Genomic DNA, 17,658 nt, shown 5'->3' with positions numbered 1-17,658 from the left:
ACCTAATTAGGAAAAGCTGTGCCTCCCATCCATGTTTTTCTGAATCTCAGAACCTTCAGCAGATTTGCAGTTGCTGAGCGCAGTAGTCTGGATGGCACATACCATTGCAGTTTGTCCAAGTGGAAGAGTACCTGTTTGATGAAAGGCGAAGCCAATGACAGGAGTGATGGGTTGCTGAGGTGAAAGTGTGTCAAAGCAGTGAAAGCACAAGATTTGCTGCTGTTATCTGAATGTGCCGTTGGATAAGCTAATTAGGTTCACCCAGGAACAAAGTGTTTCCATAGTCAAGTCTGCTTAAAATTGTGATTTGGACTATCAAGGGGACGGCATTGAGTGGGAAGCAGAGATAGTATTTTGCGCAATGCCTCCATTATTCCAAAGCAGATAGATTATAATTTATTTACACATGGTGTAAGGGATAAGGCATTTTACATGAATATGGGAATGTATATTGCAAGCTGACCCAGCTGTGATGGGGTCGAATAATCCTCAGGATGCCAGAAGTCTACTGGGAGAGATCGCTCCGGAGATCATATGAAGCAACTTATTAATTCTGTCTCATCCTCATTAAACTTGGGGGAATTGGCTTTGAGCCATTGAGAAATGTCTTATATATTTGTGAAAGGAAATCAATGGGTCAGCGAAAGTACAGATTAGTGTCAAAATTGGCTGGGTGTCAGCATAATTAGAAATGTAAGGCTGTGAGATCTAATCAATGTAACTAAGAGTCTTAAGTGCACATTAAGTAGTATTGGACTTGGGGAGGAGTCCTGAGGAACACACTGTTTAACATCTCTAAATGATAAGTAAAATGTGGCAAGGCAGACTGCTTGCATTCTTCCATCCAGAAAAGAAGCCAGCAATTTCATTGTGCTCCCCTTTATCCCTGCTTCTGATAACATCCAGAGTAACAATGTGATCAACTGTATCAAATGTGGCAGGCAAAGCGAGCATTATTAACACAGCATGATGATCTTCGTCTGCTGCCCTGGGTAGGTTATCCATAGCCCTAACCAATGCACTTCCCGTACCATGGAGCGGTTGAAAGCCAAACTTAGCCTCATTTAATAAATTATGCCCCTGTAGAAATTTGAAAGTATATTATTTATAAACGTTTCTATGATTTTACTAGAAAAAGGTAGAAGAGATGTAGCCTTGAAGTTACTAAGAACTGTAGTATCGGCAGAGGGTTTCTTCAGACGAGCGTGCACAAGTGCCTTTTTCCAATGGGGAGGCAACATCACCATTTGCAACATTTTTTTTTACATGTAGGTGTTAGTGTGTCTGCCGCATAGTCATTGAGCTTCTTCCAGGCTCTAGAAGGTAATGGATCTAACAGTGACCCAAACATAAATGAGCCAGTGATAGTAAGAAGCAAACTCTGTGTTAGTTGACCAAAATTGTCTAGTACAGCGACCGTAAAATCTGTATTTGGACTTACCTGCAAAATTTCCTCTGTCAAAGAGATAGTAATCAGAGGCTTAGAGAAGAATATCATCTTTTTTCTTCTCAAATAGGCAGCTAGATGGTCACACAAAGGTTGGAGAGGCATTGGTTGATGAGACGCACAGTTTGTGTTTTAACAAGTCCTGTGTGATTGAAAACATTGTCCTGGTAGGAGGTGAGACTCATTTGCAAAGTATTCAGCTTTGGCATTCTTAATATAATTTTCATATATTAGCACCAGCTTATATACTCTGATTTTTAAATCTGTTGCAAAGTTCACCCGCCATGCTTGTTCCAATTTCTTACAGTGACTTCTGGCCTCACGTTCTTAATTATTAAACCATGTAGCAGAGAGATCCTTTTAGAGTGCCCTTTTATTCTGAGGGCAGGGTATTATCAAGAGCTTTTAAGATCCACCCCTTCTAATGATCATAAGCTTAAAAACTGCTTACAAACACAGATTCTGAAAGCAGGTCTGTACATAGAGGCAAGTAAGAACTTATTCCTGAGTGGAAAAAGCATGTTAAAATAAAAAACACAAACAGTGTTAGAAAAGGTAGTTTGAAAGTGTGTGTTGGTTTTAAGTACCTGTGAATCTCGGTGCATGATTGCACCCTGAAGGGCATTACTCCTTCTTATCCTCCCTACACCAAGTACTTTGTCATCCGAATCATGTCTCTTGTGCTTTTATGCTTCTTTTTAATTTCAAGTACAAAGTTCAGTCAAGTTGACAAGTGGTAAAAGGCAATATTCAGAGTTTGTTTGATCCTTTCCTGATTTCTGAAAAACAAATACCCAAGTATTTGGCATATTAAAATACCCGGCAGACCAAAGTGGCACTTATTTGATATTAGTAAAGAAGGTTAATATTAGCTTGACAATTATTTCTCAATTTTGTTTTTTTTATTTTTATTTTTGGGTCGAAGCCTAACAGACAGGTCATCTGTCTGGTTAAAAAGACATATTGGTGACCTTAAAGAAAGAGGAATACATTATGCACGTTGCTTACCGTTTGCCTTGTGTTTTGTAACTCACATTTGCTTGCTTTCTTTTCGTTGGCTTTTTGTTTTAGGCTATACTGCATGTCTTTGTTCCTCCCATGGAGCATAGCCTGCTTATCACCTCTCTGATTGGCTCCATGTATTCTTCCATGAGTGCTTGCTTTCCAGGAACTTGAAATGAGGCACACCATAACAGTGCATGGGTATTTGGCTTTCTCCCTTGTATGCTAGTTCACAAACCACTTGCTGCAGAAAACTTGTGTGAAAAGATTTCCTTCCTCCTAGCTTTCTGCATGACTAATTATACTTATCTCTGGCACTACGAGTTAATCATGCCTGTCTGTGAGGAACAACGTTCTATCAGCTTGTTTATTTTGGTCAGTGCTCTTTACCATTTGCATAACCTAAATGATCCTCTTCTTCAATTTTACGCCCATTATATAGACACTGGAAGTAGGAATGTGGGTATGCTGCAGCATCCCGAAAATAACCATACTGGAGTTCAGGAGTCGAATGCACAATTATAAGGCTTTCACATTTCGGTTCTAATCTGGTCACATTTGGTGCACTTTCAAAGTCAGAAGTCAAATGTATGGCTTTGTCTTCTGACAAATTGCTGTTTGTATTGTCTGTAAATGGCTGTGCGCTACCACACCATGCTTTAGTAATACATTTGCTACAGTGTGCTCCAAATGTACCGCCAGCTACATACTACTTTTTTACCACTCTGCTGATGAATACATGGCTATACTTGTTCTTTGGGTGACATGGATTTTTCACAATCCCTATGACTTCAGTGATGTAAAGTTGATGGCAGCACCCCCACTCTGAAAATTGTTCCAGCACCACTGGTGCACGTGGAATGTCATTTACACATTAGCCCTTGTTGGTGCGCATCTTTTCAGAGATGCTATTTCTATGCAGGTCTTGATGGAAGCAGCATACTGTAATATAATTAACATTCACTCAAATACCTTGTGCGCACTTCTCAGCTATTAATTCAGTATTAACACACAAGTGCTGAAAAAGACTAGTCTTCATCAGTTAAGCATATACACAGATTAGTGATCATCTGTAATTCACATCTCAACAAAATATAACAGATATTAATAAGATCCCCTGAAAACAGTGCTGGCATACAATCAGAGGAATTTTTACAAAAATCTAAAACTGCATACTGATATAATCAAATTAAATAAAGGAAGTGTGTGCACGGTCATTAGAGGTTAATTAGAAGAACAACCTAATATCTTTCTTTTATAACAGTAACATTAATAAGGCATGTCTCAACAAAATGGGTTGGGGTGTTGAGGCGGGAGTTATTGTCAAAGAGTTTTTATTGCACTTATTACCTCAACTAATCCTGTTTCTAAGCATTCCTAATGATAACAGGTTAGTGACTAAAGGAATGAGGAGATCGTGAGGCCTAAGATTTTTTAGTCCAGTTAATTCCTTGAACATTTAAGTCACTAGTGATAGCAAGCAGAGAAGATTTACTCCAACGGTATGGTACAAGAAGAGTGACTGTCTTACAGCATACCATAATATTGTCAAATCAAAGTCCCTTTTAGAGACTAGTGACATAATTTAGAGGGAAGTATGAAACAGAACCCTCAAAATAACCCCACTACTAACAGTCCACACCATGCACATGCTTGGCTCCACCTACCTGTCTACCACCTGGCTAGCATTAATGCAGCCCTCGTCACACCTCAAACCATGCTTTTGGACCCTAGGAAAAGATTTGTGAGTACTTAGGAGTGTAAAGCATCGCCTCGCTTAAAACAGTTGGCAAAGGCAAGACTGATTGGCTTTGTCTTTTTACCCAACAGTTACATGAAAACAGAAGCTAAAACATGAGAACTTAAGGATGTTCCTTCTGGTAAATTCAGTTAGTTCACAGGTAAACAGTAGTAACACAAAATACTGGCCAATAAAATACAACTAACACTTTTCTGAACCGGATTCAATTATATCAGTGAAAGTTACATACAGTTTTGATTGGTTTTGATACATTTTATTACATAAATCATCTTTCGCTTAGTTGAATTTCTACAGTGGGAAGTCAGTGACATGCTTTATAGATTGTGTGCAAAAGCAGGATACTGGACTTGAATGTGATACACTGTTAGTTGAAAGTATGTTGCTGGCAATGTTAGCCTTGGGGAACTGAAGAGAGTGGACCTCAGCAGGAGTAGCAGCATAATGTGGAATATGCATATTGGCACATAGTGTCTGGCAAGGCCACTTCATCCTATGTGGATTTATTACTCCTGACCTGTCTCCCCCAATGTACAATTTGTGTGTTACTAGGTTGCACTTAATCCTCAAAGGAGGGACAGTGCTAGGAGGATAAACTAGTTGGAATAAATTGAAAGTGTTCAGGCTACCAGGGTTTTGATTTATTTGTAACTTGCTACTTTATCTATCTCACTTTACATTGTTTCAGTTTGGGGAGCTTGGAGATGGACATCCTCTGTGCTTTAGGTTGTACTGTCAAACCAGTAGTGGGGCACATTGATAGTACACAGCACCATTGTTCTCACAAATAGTTGCTCTCAACAGGTGTGAAGAGTTTATGTTAGGAAGAGATTTCCAATGTATTTTTAACTTTTCCAATCAGATGCACTACATGACTTGTCCATAATGCTTGTTTAATCCAAGCCATGATTGTCTTTATAGAATGTTCATTTATTTGAAGTCTGAAGTTGTGCTCAGGTTCTACTCATGTAATGTATATTAATTTTGGTGCCAGCCAGACAAGGGGTGCAACTGAAGCTTTGCCCGCTTCTATTACAACCTGATAAATTGCTGCAAAACAAACCATACTCTAGTGCTACACATGAAATACAAAAAGATCTTTGCAAATATCTGCAGAAGCCTGATTTTTTTTATTTTGATTCATTTTAAAGAGACGTTTCCAATCTTAATTTATTCTTAAATCTCTTCCTTTGTCTTTAAAGGATTCTGCATCGACGGATGATATGTGGTAAAAACCCATCCTTCCATGGAGTTAGCGTTTATTCGATAAATGAACGCAAGACCCTTCCTCAGTGACCCTTCTTAGCGTCCATCCTCAACTATTCAGTCAATAAGGGAATATGATGTGGGAGAGAATGACAACACCAGAATTTCAAGCAGTGCTACACCTGGCCCCAGAACATTTATTTTGTTTGGGTAAAATTGAGACTCCTGTAAACGTGATTTTAAACAATAATTCATGTTGTAAATCAGACTCCAGCATTTTTGTTGTATGATTTTGTTTTTGTAAAGTGCAATTGTCTTTGTACAAAATGCTCATATTTAATTATGAACTGCTTTAAATCACTATCAAAGTTAAGAGAACTGTCTGGCTTGTTGTGTGATGAAACACATTTATATAACCCTTTAAATTCCTGTGGTGGTTATGGATTTGGGGGAAAGGCAGCAACCCAACCATTGGATACTGGCAAGAGTTGTGTTCAGAAATTGTTTAAAAAGCTGAGCTAATCAGTTTATCCCAGTAGCGAATTTGCGTTGATGTAAAAATAAGTTACTGTGTAGGATACAGATTATTTTATTTCAAATCTGTAAAGATGGTTTCCAGCTTGGCTGCAGACGCAATGATGTTTATTGCTGAAGAGTCCAGCCTAGGTGTTTGAATGGCTTCATTCTTATGCCTCCTTTGCAACCACTAAAACCCGGAAATGATCAGCTGTGTAAAAGAAAGAAAGCAGCTTTCTACGTGATGTAGGAACTGCCAGCATATTTTTTTACTATTCTGATTGCCTGGGACTGTTGCTGCTACTCATAAAATATTCTGAATTCCATTTTATCAATAAAGCTTGATTTAACAAATAAAACATATAATCATATGTGTGTAATTCATCTTTTTTCTGCCTTTTTAAATTGTGCCCTTTTAGATGAGATGTGATATTTTTTATTACAGATTGGAAGACCATTTTTAAAATGGAATGAAGGCCGATTGCTTGCCTAAGGCATATACCCATTTTCAATTTTGTAGCATTTTACTTTAAATTAATGAGTTATTTTAACTGGTGGTTACATTGGTATTCTTCGGGATGCTTGTTGTTCATTCAGAACTGCATCAGTTTGAATATACCTATTTTATTAAGGAAATTGTTGAAGCCTGACCATCTAACAATATGTTTTGTTTGATCCACTGAGTCCAAATGAGAAACCATTGATTCATATTCGGTAATGTATGCATAGCATGCTGATAACATTTCACTGCAAGTGGTGAAATTGAAGTACTGTTGCAATTTAAAAAAAATGTATGGGTTATACGTATCACCACTACTTCTTTCTGTCTAAAATTGCTCAGTTCCACATACAACTGATAAACCTGTTTTTCTCATTGGGTAATTGTTTACAAAGCTACATGTTTGGATACCTTGTGTGTTTGGATACATGAAACTTTTATTAGTGATAAATACAGTTGTCATTAACCTGAAGACAAACACATTTTTGTATTTAAATGGCATGGTATGTCTTGCAAAATATATAGTTTGGAAGATATACATGAAACACACCTTTATACCACCCAGTAAGCATTACATAGATTTAATCATACTGCATTACAGACTCTCTTTAACTGAAAAAATAGAGGAACATGTTGTGCAATACTTACAATTTGGTATTTTCCAAGTTTGTATTTTACTGATTTGTACGTTGTCTTAAATCTAGTGGAGTCTCCCAGACCTCTGAGAAGGTAACTTGTGGCTCCAATAATTTCTTTCCTCGTGAATGTAGCATTGGTACATAATTTCATTGAACACGATTCGTACCATGTACAAGCCTAATGAATTAAAAAAGCAAAATCCTTTTTGTAACCTTGAGCAAGTTTGCGTTTAAAAACTGTTACCCGTATTATGGATATATAACTGAAATTTGTTTTATATTGTAAAGTGCTAAATATGACTGCATTTATTAATAGGCATCTTGAATTATTAACTATACAAAGCTTTGTACTGTGTAACACAGTACATGCAGTGCCACTTCAAAATTCTGACATTTCTGGACTGATTGAATACAGAATGTGTTATATCTTTGTATGTAAAGACTGAATTTGACATCTGGCTGATTTAAAACATTAACTATTAATGGTCATGTGTTGATAGCTAAATCTCACAAATGATGTAGAAAATATGAATGAAAGCCAAAATAGGGATTGCTATTGTTAGATGCTATCATCCACAGGGATTGGGAGAAGCGGGATTTTTTTTTATATGACCATTTTTGTGTTTTCTATATGTATAATGGGAGCAAGGGATTGCAGTTAGCATTTTTTTCTTTTCATGCCATATGTTCAGCCTTATATCATCTACTGGATGTAAGGCATGTGCATAAAACTATCATTCCTTGTGAGATCTGCGTCCACAGGCATGAATTTCTCTAAACATTAACAGTGAGTTAGGTGTACTCTTCACGATTGTGCTAATTAATTCAAGAAACACAATTTCGTACCGTTGATGTGCGTTTGTTTTCCTGCATCGTCAACCTTTTTTTTTTTTTTTTTTTTTTTTTTTTTTTTTTTTACACAGCGCGCATTAACACCTCAGGGCTAATGCACCAAAATGTGCTAGTTTGCATTGGTTTGACATGCTTCAAAAGGAAGCTTACATTGTGTTGTTTTTTCCTTCCTGAAATTAAATTTTATGTGAAAAAATAAAAATGGAAATAATGTGAATTTCATACTTCTTTGTGACATTTTACTTGATAGAGGTCTGTGTTTGTGTGTATTTCTGTGTGTATATATATAAATAAAACTCATTTCACCAGAGGTCAAGGCTACTACAGCTGCATTGGCAGGTGGAGTTTCTGTTCTGGACATATGCCAGGCAGCTATGTGGGTGTCACTCTGAACGTTCACGAGCACTAATGTCTATACAGCTAGGTTTAATGTGAGCAGCATTTCACCTGCTCAATACTACAAGACTTCTTGTTTAGAGCTAGTTCACAGTCTCACCTCCTAATACATACTGCTCTGCTATCTAGTCAAAAGGGGAGGAACCTGCCGTTAGAAGTCTTTACCGGAAGAACAAGTTACTTATCTTTGGTAACACTCTTTCTGGTACCGACTAACTCCATTTCCCCAGCATCTTCCTAATTCTGTAAATTGGGCTCTATCCATTAATAAGATCCCAAGTCTAGGAGTATTCCGCCTGTGACAGCCAATTTGTTGTTGGGCTCTGCATCTGGGGTGCGGACAGCTTTGAAAGCCACTGTCAGTGCACAGGAGTACTGCTTATATAGGCCCTGCACTTCATTTTTGGAGTGAAAATGCATCAGTGCGGAGTTGCACTGTGCCACCTACCGGCAGGCAGAGGTACTGTTTAAAAGCTTCTGGATCCAGTCTGATGCCTGGGAAGTATTCAAAAGGCGAGATATCTTTCTCTACCAGAAAGCGCGTTACAAAAGGTAAGAACCTTCTTCCACCTACAGTGCAGGACTGGATAGAAGACCTTAGTGAATGATCTTTAACAGAGAAGATTAGAATGAAATTGAGAGAACAGATAAGTTACCTGGAGCAAAGTCTCCAAGAACATGGTTTATCTAGGAGATACTAGACCTCTTTGGTAAACTTCTGAGCATATGATAGGATGTTGTATGTACTTTGTTTTTAATTCAACTAGTAATTCATAGTATGCTACAATTATGTATGTCCTCTTTCCTCAAATAAGACAGCATCAATGTTATGACACAAAATATGTATTATTGAGTTTAAAGCAAGAGACTGGGCATTTGTTATATCATTAGGAAAGCAAGAAAACAATGCTTTTTAAATTGTGCAGGGAAAGACCTTGCTAATTACATAAATTTTAAGAATAATTAGCTCAAAATAGACCACAGTGGTACAGTCCAAACAAAAAAAAGGCAATAGCTGACGCCTTTCTGGGCTACTATTCAAAACTGTGTCCTTAAAGTATCTGTGCTACTGCATGTAAGAAATTTTTGGACAGTATTATCTTGTTTGAATTATCTGTGGACAATGGAACCAACCAAACAAAACTTGTGGACGATGGAACCAACTAAACAAAACTTGTGGACGATGTAACCAACTAAACAAAACTCTTGAGAAACAGGAGATCATAAATGCCATTCACAATCACCTGGCCGAGATTATTCCGCCCAACTCCCACCATTTATGAACTGTGCTTCATTGAAATAATTACCCACTTAAATCTACTGTGACTTAAATAGTCAACCAATGTTTTAGGTACCCCTGTGGAGGCAACCATAGTTGTGATCCATAAAGGAAAAAAAGACTCCATGTAATTCCAGAATAACAGACCCATCACTTCTATTAATTTAGGTTGCAATTTCTATGCTAAAGTACTAGTAGACAATTTGAGTGTGGGCTTTCCTAACTAATCAATCCATCAGACACTGGCTTCATGAGTGACTTTCTCAATGAAGCGTCTGACGTTTTGCCAGGTTGTTGAGAAAATTAAATTCTTTGCTTGGTTACTGCTGTGGTACTGGGCGTGACATGGGGAAGGCCTTTCATAAGGTCTCTTGAACTTTCCTTTGCTTAATGCAACAAGGATTTGGCTTTGGGCATTTAATGATATTTGTGTTTTGACCACTGACTCCATGTTGCACTTAGCCCAACAGCACACCGTCACATTGGTGACCACCAGCTTCATTTTGCCTATTGACTTTATTTTATGTCTAACTTAGCGTTATCCACTGCCACATTAGAGGTGCAGATGTTAGAAGTGCAGAAGCTGCAAGTATTTTTCTGCGCACGTGGTTATGCTCATGTTTTCACTCTTTATGTTCTTTCTCACCAAGGGCTAAGGCATAACATGGGGAAGTTAGAGAGATAAGAATGTGCTAATATCATGTTCATGGTACGGCAGGGAATGGTTTAGTTTTGGAAGAGCACATTGGGGATCCTGGCCAGTTCCAACTTGTTCCTTTCAAAACTGACCTGAAGTAACCAGTTTTTTTTAACAACAACTTACGGAGCGGGAGGGGTTCACTAGAAATCTCCTGTCTGGCTTGTTTAAGGTATATAAGCGACCGAAACCGGATTGACGGTAAAGTGATTCAGACCTCTGGCAAGATCGGGACTCTGATGCCTATCATATTTCCCGTGAGAGTAGATCTTTCTCTTCACGGTCAATCTTGGGGACAACAACCTGTTGCTGGCAGGAGAAAGATGAGGCGGATTCAACTGTGCCCCATGGTGATGAATTTTTAATTCAAATTATCTGCTTTGCATTATACATGAATATATACGTGTATATATAGATTTGCTGTTTATGGGTTGAAGTAGAGAATTATTTGTACATGTTTTCATTTCTTTACTGTGCACATTTTTAAATGTGCACTTTAAGTTGTACTGACCTTTCTTTACGAGCCTTGCAGAGTGATTTAATAAATGTATTTCCTAGACTAACAGTTGCATACCAGAGATTCTTTTCAGTCTGTGTGTATTTTATCTCGGTCTGTAGTGAATGAATCAAAACACTTAGGCGTAGTTTGCCGTCTAAAAGGAGGTTAGAGGTTGAAAGTGTACGATTTAAAAGTGAAAATATGTTTGGCAAAAAGTCAAAGGCAGCACGCAAACCATTTCTGAAAATGCATGTGAAAAGCCTTATAATGTCTTGGCAAATGCATTTTTTTGTTTATCAGGACTTTCTAAATTTTGAAACGGGTGCCTAGGTAAAACAGAGCTATTGAATGTTGAACGGAATGATGACCGTTTCATTCTTGGCAGGAGGGGTTGGATACTCCTCTCTGCTTACAGGAAAATGCATGAGAGGTGCAAACAGTTAGAATATGAAATTCAGCAATTAGAGAAACAACTTGTTGATACAAAAAATACTGTAAATATGCTGTCTTGTCAGAATAAGTTATTACAAGATAAGGCTGATATCTACCAAGCCGTCGCAGGGAAATCTGATATTTCACATTTCAGTGATGAAGAGGTTAAAAAGGTGGGGGCCAGTGTGAGTCAAATGAGCAGAACATAGTGCTCAGCCAGTATTTAGAAAAATAATACAGAGTAACCTACAGAATTTGGCAGTTGAAATGCATTCTTTAGAAGATTACATCCAACGAGAAGTTGAGGATATTTAATATATATACACACAGCGGGTTATGGAACTTTTGCAGAATAAAATGTGGATGATTAATTCATATAAGATACAGGGACCCTCTCAAAATGTGAAGTTTCTAGGGATTCAGTGGAATCAAGGATATAGAGAGGTGGTGTTACAGGAGAAACAAAAGATTTTGGAGTTGATGCCACCCCAGCACTAAGCAAGAGAGACAGCGAATCTTGCTACTGTTGGGTTTTTGGAGACAGCATGTCCCTTAATTGAGTCAAATCTTAACCCTTTGGTGCAAAGTGACAAGAAAAAAAAATGAGTTTGAATGGGGTGAAGAGCAGCAGTGTCCCTTTGATTTGGCAAAATAAGCAATTCAACAGGCTTTAGACTTGTGGCCAGTGCAGGAAGGAGACATTGAGTTTCATGTAACTGTCCAGGGACAATATGTAAATTGGAGCAGATGCCAAAAGCAGTGAAGAACAAGGGTACCCCTGGGGTCCTGGACTATCAAATTATCTGATGGGACTCTGAAAAACTGGAGAGAGCAATTAAATGAAGCCCCCCATATTTTGAATAACAGACTACTAACAAATGCTGAAACACCCCTGATACGAATGCTAACCCCAGCTTTGCAGATACAACCACATGTTGCCACCCATACTATCAGGTACTGGGAAATAAAACCTGGAGTTTTGGCTCCTTACAGAGCCACATCTGAATCTGCAGGTCTTGATGTATATGCTTTACAGGTTTACAGACTGTGCCCACGAGACATGGCACTGTATGAGATAGTGTTGTAATACAAATTCCCCCGGAGCATTTTGGATTTATTGCTTCTAGATCTGGGTTGGCCCTCAAAGGTATTCAGGTTTTTGGGGGAGTCATTGATGCGGATTACCAAGGAGAGATTAAAGCTATTCTTTTGAATAGAGGAGAACTGATTTATTTATACAAATCGGAGACAGAATTGCCCAACTTGTCATAATTCCATTGTATGGACGATTGGTGAGGAATGGGACTGCCCCATCCCTTCTTACAGTACGTGGGGATAGAGGTTTTGGTTCAGCTGACAAAAACCCTTGTGCTAAAGTGTGGGTGGAATCCCCAAATGGCCCCCCAGAACCTGCAGAAATTATAGCCAAGGGCCCCAATAATGTCCTGCTGATTATGAAACCAGGAAAGGAAAAATGGGAGCACGTCCCAGCTGACAAATGTTATTTGCGAGAATGATCTTACTTGTTTCTATTACAGATCATATTACAGCTTGTCTCTGCCGTGGGTGTGCTCTGTGGTCTCCTTTTGGGTATGTGCCTGTGGGGTTGGGAGGGGCCCAACACCCCCAGCTTCTACCTGATTGATCGATCACGTCACGCAACACCCCTGCTGCATCGGAAGGCCCAACATATCGATCCATTTGGCGCAAGTTATGCTCAACAGATCAAACTCTTGCATGGGAACAATGAAGAGTACCATTGAGTTCTATCAACCAGTTTGATTGCAAAAATATGTCCAACCACATGACTTGTCATCATCTAGTGACTGATGCCAGTCAAATTAAACATGTCAAATTGCCAGTAGGTTGGTTGGTTTCCTGTAGGAACCTCACTTTTACCTACATTCCAGCAGACATTACAGGTGGACGTGTACCTTTATACGGTCAGGACTCATGATGTTTCCATAGAACTCTATACACACTTATTATCCTAGAGACACTATTCAATTAAGTGAAGACTGCGATTTAGACACTCAATTATTATCCCAATCAGAATATATAAGCTTAAGTCTTTCTCTTGTAGGTGTGCCTGGTTTAGCTATGTATAATACCAGATTGATCAATAAGTTACTGTGTGTAATGGTTACAAATATTAATCACACTTCTATTGCTTTATAGTGATTGCTCTTTTCATTTCGTTATGTTCCTCTGTACAATGCATACCTAATTTACTTGTAATGTCTTAAAAAAAAAAAAAAAAAAAAAGTTAATTTTAGGCCTATAGGGTATGTGAGTCATTGGTCAAAGGGTGTAGTCTAACGATATTTGTGTCTTGACCACTGACTCCACATTGCACTTAGCCTAGCAGCACCCCATCACATTGGTGGCCACCAGCTTCATTTTGCCTATTGACTTTATTTTATGTCTAACTTAGCATTAGCCTCTGCCATGTTAGAGGTGCACATGTTAGAAGTGCAGAAGCTGCAAGTATTTTTCCACGCACATGGTTATGCTCATGTTTTCACTCTGCGTGTTCTTTCCTACCAAGGGCTAAGGCATAACATGGGCGAGCCAGACATATAAGGATGTGCTAGGATGATGTTTATGGTACGGCAGGTAACAGTTTGCTTTTGGAAGAGCACCTTGGGATCCTGCCCAGTTCCAACGTGTTCCTTTCAAAACTGACCTGAAATAGCCAGCATTTTTTAACAACTACTTACGGAGCGGAAGGGGTTTTCTAGAAATCTCCTCTCTGGCTTGTTTAAGGTACATAAGAGACCGAAACCGGTTTGATGGTGAAGTGATTCAGACCTCTGACAGGATCGGGACGCTGATGCCTGTCATCTTTCCCATGAGGGTAGATTTCTTTCTCTTCACAGTCGTTCTTGGGGTCAATGACCTGTTTCTGGCAGGAGAAAGTTGCGGCGGATTCATCTGTGCCCCATGGTGATTAATTTTTCATTCTAATTATCTGCTTTGTATTGTGCATGAATATGTATGTGTGCATATATATATATATATATATCTTTTCTCCCGCACTTAGGAAGAAAGACAGCACTCCACGAACTCAGCTCATAATTTTAATCGTCTACAGGATGTATTGTTCCATAGACCATATAACAATATTTTCTCCTTTGTCTGAACCCCTAACTACAATTTGTGAATTATTCACTAATTTATTCAAGGTCTTAAAATAATCACTTCTGTTCTTAGAGGTCAGAGTTGTAAATTTGTGTCTCAAAATTTTCAATCCTTTAGTCATTATATCCGCAAATTGATCAATCAGATCTCCACTAGGTGCTGGAACCGTTCTGGATTTGTGTTTGAGACCCGATGCTCCTCCTTCATGCTGTCTTTCTTCCTAAGTGCGGGAGAAAAGTGTTGACAAAATACGCGTTGGCGCGCGTATCGAGACATGCACCTTTGATGGTTTGGTGCTGGAAAAGAAACGCCGATCCAAAGTGTGTTATATATATATATATATATATATATATATATATATATATATATATATATATATATATATATATATATATATATATATATATATATGCTTTTTATAGATTGAAGTAGAGAATTCTTTGTACATGTTTTCATTTCATAACTGTGCACATTTTGAAATGTGCTTTTTCAGTTGTACTGACCTTTCTTTACCAGCCTTGCAGAGTGATTTAATAAATGTATTATTAAAAGTTGCATACCAGAGATTCCTTTCAGTGTGTGTGAATTTCATCTCGGTCCGTAGTGAAGCAAAACAGGGCACTAGTTTATTAGAATGACTGTGGCGCTTTATCACAGATTTTCTGCAAGAATTAGACCGAATGGTGTACTGTCTGAGCCATTTCAGGTGGGTCAGAGCACCAGAGGTGCATCCTTCCTCCCAATGTTTTTCTGTGTGTGAATTACCTGTTACTGGTAAAATTGAAAGATTGCCCGGGCATGCCAGGTGTCATTTGACTGTACACCGCACAAAGTGGATGCCTATGCTGATGACACAGTGGAATCAAATATGATCGATCCTCTGGTATGTGAAGACATTATTGTTAGTCAAAGATTTTGATCTACACTCTAAAGATAAAACAGAAATGTGTCTTTTAAATGTAGCCTGTCTTACTTCAACTGAGAGCCCAACTGCTGATTTCCAGATGGCAGAGAAGGATTACCAACTCCACCCTAGACCGGCACTCTGGCTGAACTTTCCAGGTGTGTGTGGGGGCCTCAGGCCATCCTATTACATTGGGCGTAGACATCGGGTACACAGCTATGCTCTCGGATTGTAGATAACGCTAGGTAAGAAGATTCAGATTTAGGATCACCATGGTGGGATTGTTTCTTCTTTTCACAATGTTAGTAATGCTAATTACAATGCTTCGTTTCATTTGCCTAGTTATTGCAGATCTTTCTCTAATCAAGAATACGATTGTTTCAATAAATGTTTGAAAACCTTTATTTGTGTCTTTCTTGTGTTTACCCTCGCCATGCATGTGTAAAACAACAAAAGGGGTAAGATCTGTTTCCACAACTTCCTTGGGAGTCAGTGTCATGTTTGAGGTTGCTGTAATTCTGTTACCCTGGTAAGGTCGGTTGTTCAGGAGAGGCACTGTGAGCCACCTAGGAATTGGGTCAGCAGTTAGTGATGGTGTAGATGGACTCAGTCCTCTTGTCCTGAATTTCCACCACCCTGATACAGTCTTACCTTTTGGTAGGAGCCGTATAATGTAGTGCCACCAATTTGTATAGGTCACATGCTTATTTAACGGATCCCTTAAGTACTTAGCATTTGTCCAAGGTCCTCTATTCACCTTAAAACTGAGATGTCTGTGGTGTTAGGATTAGACCCTCATAAGCAGTATAGGAAACACCTATATTTGTCTGTAGGTTGTTCAAGCTTGAACATTTAAAATGATACTCCTTTACAGTGTATTCCCCCTCTGCTCTGAATTCCATTTGTTGAAATGACAAATGTAATAAATATTCCTGCTAATTGCAGACCTGCTCTTGTAGCACATTTAACTTTACATGGTCTATATAATGGGGGTGGAGGGTTACCGTTGTGGTAGAAGGCTCACCATCCTTCTAAAACTGAAGAATTTCACTCATGGGCCACTTTTCCTGCATTCAATGCTAATACACATTCCATACATGCACTTAAGCTGGCTTCCCAGGCCAGTACACAACTTACAATGATTTAGAAATACCATTAACATTCCAGGAATACCAAAATGTGTTCCAAGGCACCCTATTGCATGTTTTCAGTATAGTAGACTGGGTCCCCTCTTCAATGACTGTGTCACACGGCCAGTTCTAGCTGGCTACTCAACATATTCTAATATCAACAACTAAATGCGGCTGATTCACGCCAACTATACATTGTTCTAGTGAGATTATACAGACCTCTAACGCAGATTGTGTTCAACAACTGCCCCAGCGAGAGCTGTTCAAACTGTGCAGCTACATTTATCTGTGCCTGCAATTAGTCCTGTAACTGTGTTATTATGGTTAAAATACCCTCGAGACTGGGGAAAATTCCGTTCTGAATCGCACAACAAACAAACCATGTTGGAGCAGTGTTTTCCCATATGGGACCCCAGGATAAACATAGAATTCTCACTATGTGCTTGCCATATAGTGAGATGGTTGGGATGGTTCCCCCATAGAAGCTAGTGCAACTTGGGATACAGTCATTGCTGCAATATATGGCATATATTCACTAGCTGTTTTACCTGTAGTGCTAAAATAGATTCAAAACGATCACAGGGCTGCCCCTGCCCTGGATTTGGGGATGAAGTTAAAAGGCAACTTTGACCCAGTATCCTCAATTATTCTAAACAATATAAAAAATTAAATAGGACTGGAAATCTGCCAGCGTCTGCGTAGGTCGCGGTTGCAGACCAGGAGTGCAAATCACCAAAAATTGTTGCTGACACCTATACATCTATCAGTCACAATAATTTGGGGACCATATGAAATAAGCTATAGCTTCAAGGTGGTTCTGAGAAGGACAATATCAAACAAGCACCCAAGTCTTTAAAAAAACACTGGGGCAAACAAAAACAAAGATCAAATAAAATCACATGGGAATCTCTGCAACCAGAGACCTTTAAAAAGTTATACTTTATGTAACAGTGATACAAAACAAAAAGAAGTCTGATAGGTATCAGTATACTGATACATGCCCTTCTCATTCCTTTCAAGACTCATCTGACAAACAGTCTGATCGAGCGAGTTTGCCAGAGCGCAGACAAGAAGAGTATGCCACACCGAAGAACTCAAGTCTCCTCTGACATAAAAAAGGAGGGTTGCGGGAATTTCATCTAAATATGCCACCCATTAAGAATGATCTTTAGGACAGGATGTGGGCAGTGACTCTGCTAGACAGCGTAGCAGAGGTCACTATAGTTCACCAGAATCTTCAAGAGTTTCTAGATGTGATCGC

General features: G+C 38.8%; 1 protein-coding gene across 2 annotated transcripts in view; it reads left to right on the top strand.

The window, feature by feature from the left end:
* Positions 1-6,301, top strand: part of PPM1A (protein phosphatase, Mg2+/Mn2+ dependent 1A) — a 344,322-nt gene extending 338,021 nt beyond the window's left edge. For both annotated transcript variants that reach the window (XM_069207419.1, XM_069207420.1), the window contains one exon: positions 5,411-6,301. In XM_069207419.1, the coding sequence (XP_069063520.1) occupies positions 5,411-5,440 (30 nt within the window). In that variant the 3' untranslated portion in view covers positions 5,441-6,301. The remainder of the gene's footprint in view (positions 1-5,410) is intronic.
* Positions 6,302-17,658: the final 11,357 nt, after the last annotated feature.

Source organism: Pleurodeles waltl, chromosome 9, assembly GCF_031143425.1.
Source record: "Pleurodeles waltl isolate 20211129_DDA chromosome 9, aPleWal1.hap1.20221129, whole genome shotgun sequence".
Classification (NCBI taxonomy): Eukaryota; Metazoa; Chordata; class Amphibia; order Caudata; family Salamandridae; genus Pleurodeles; species Pleurodeles waltl.
The sequence above is the reverse complement of the archived record's forward strand: the minus strand, read 5'-3'. Positions and strand labels throughout refer to the sequence as shown.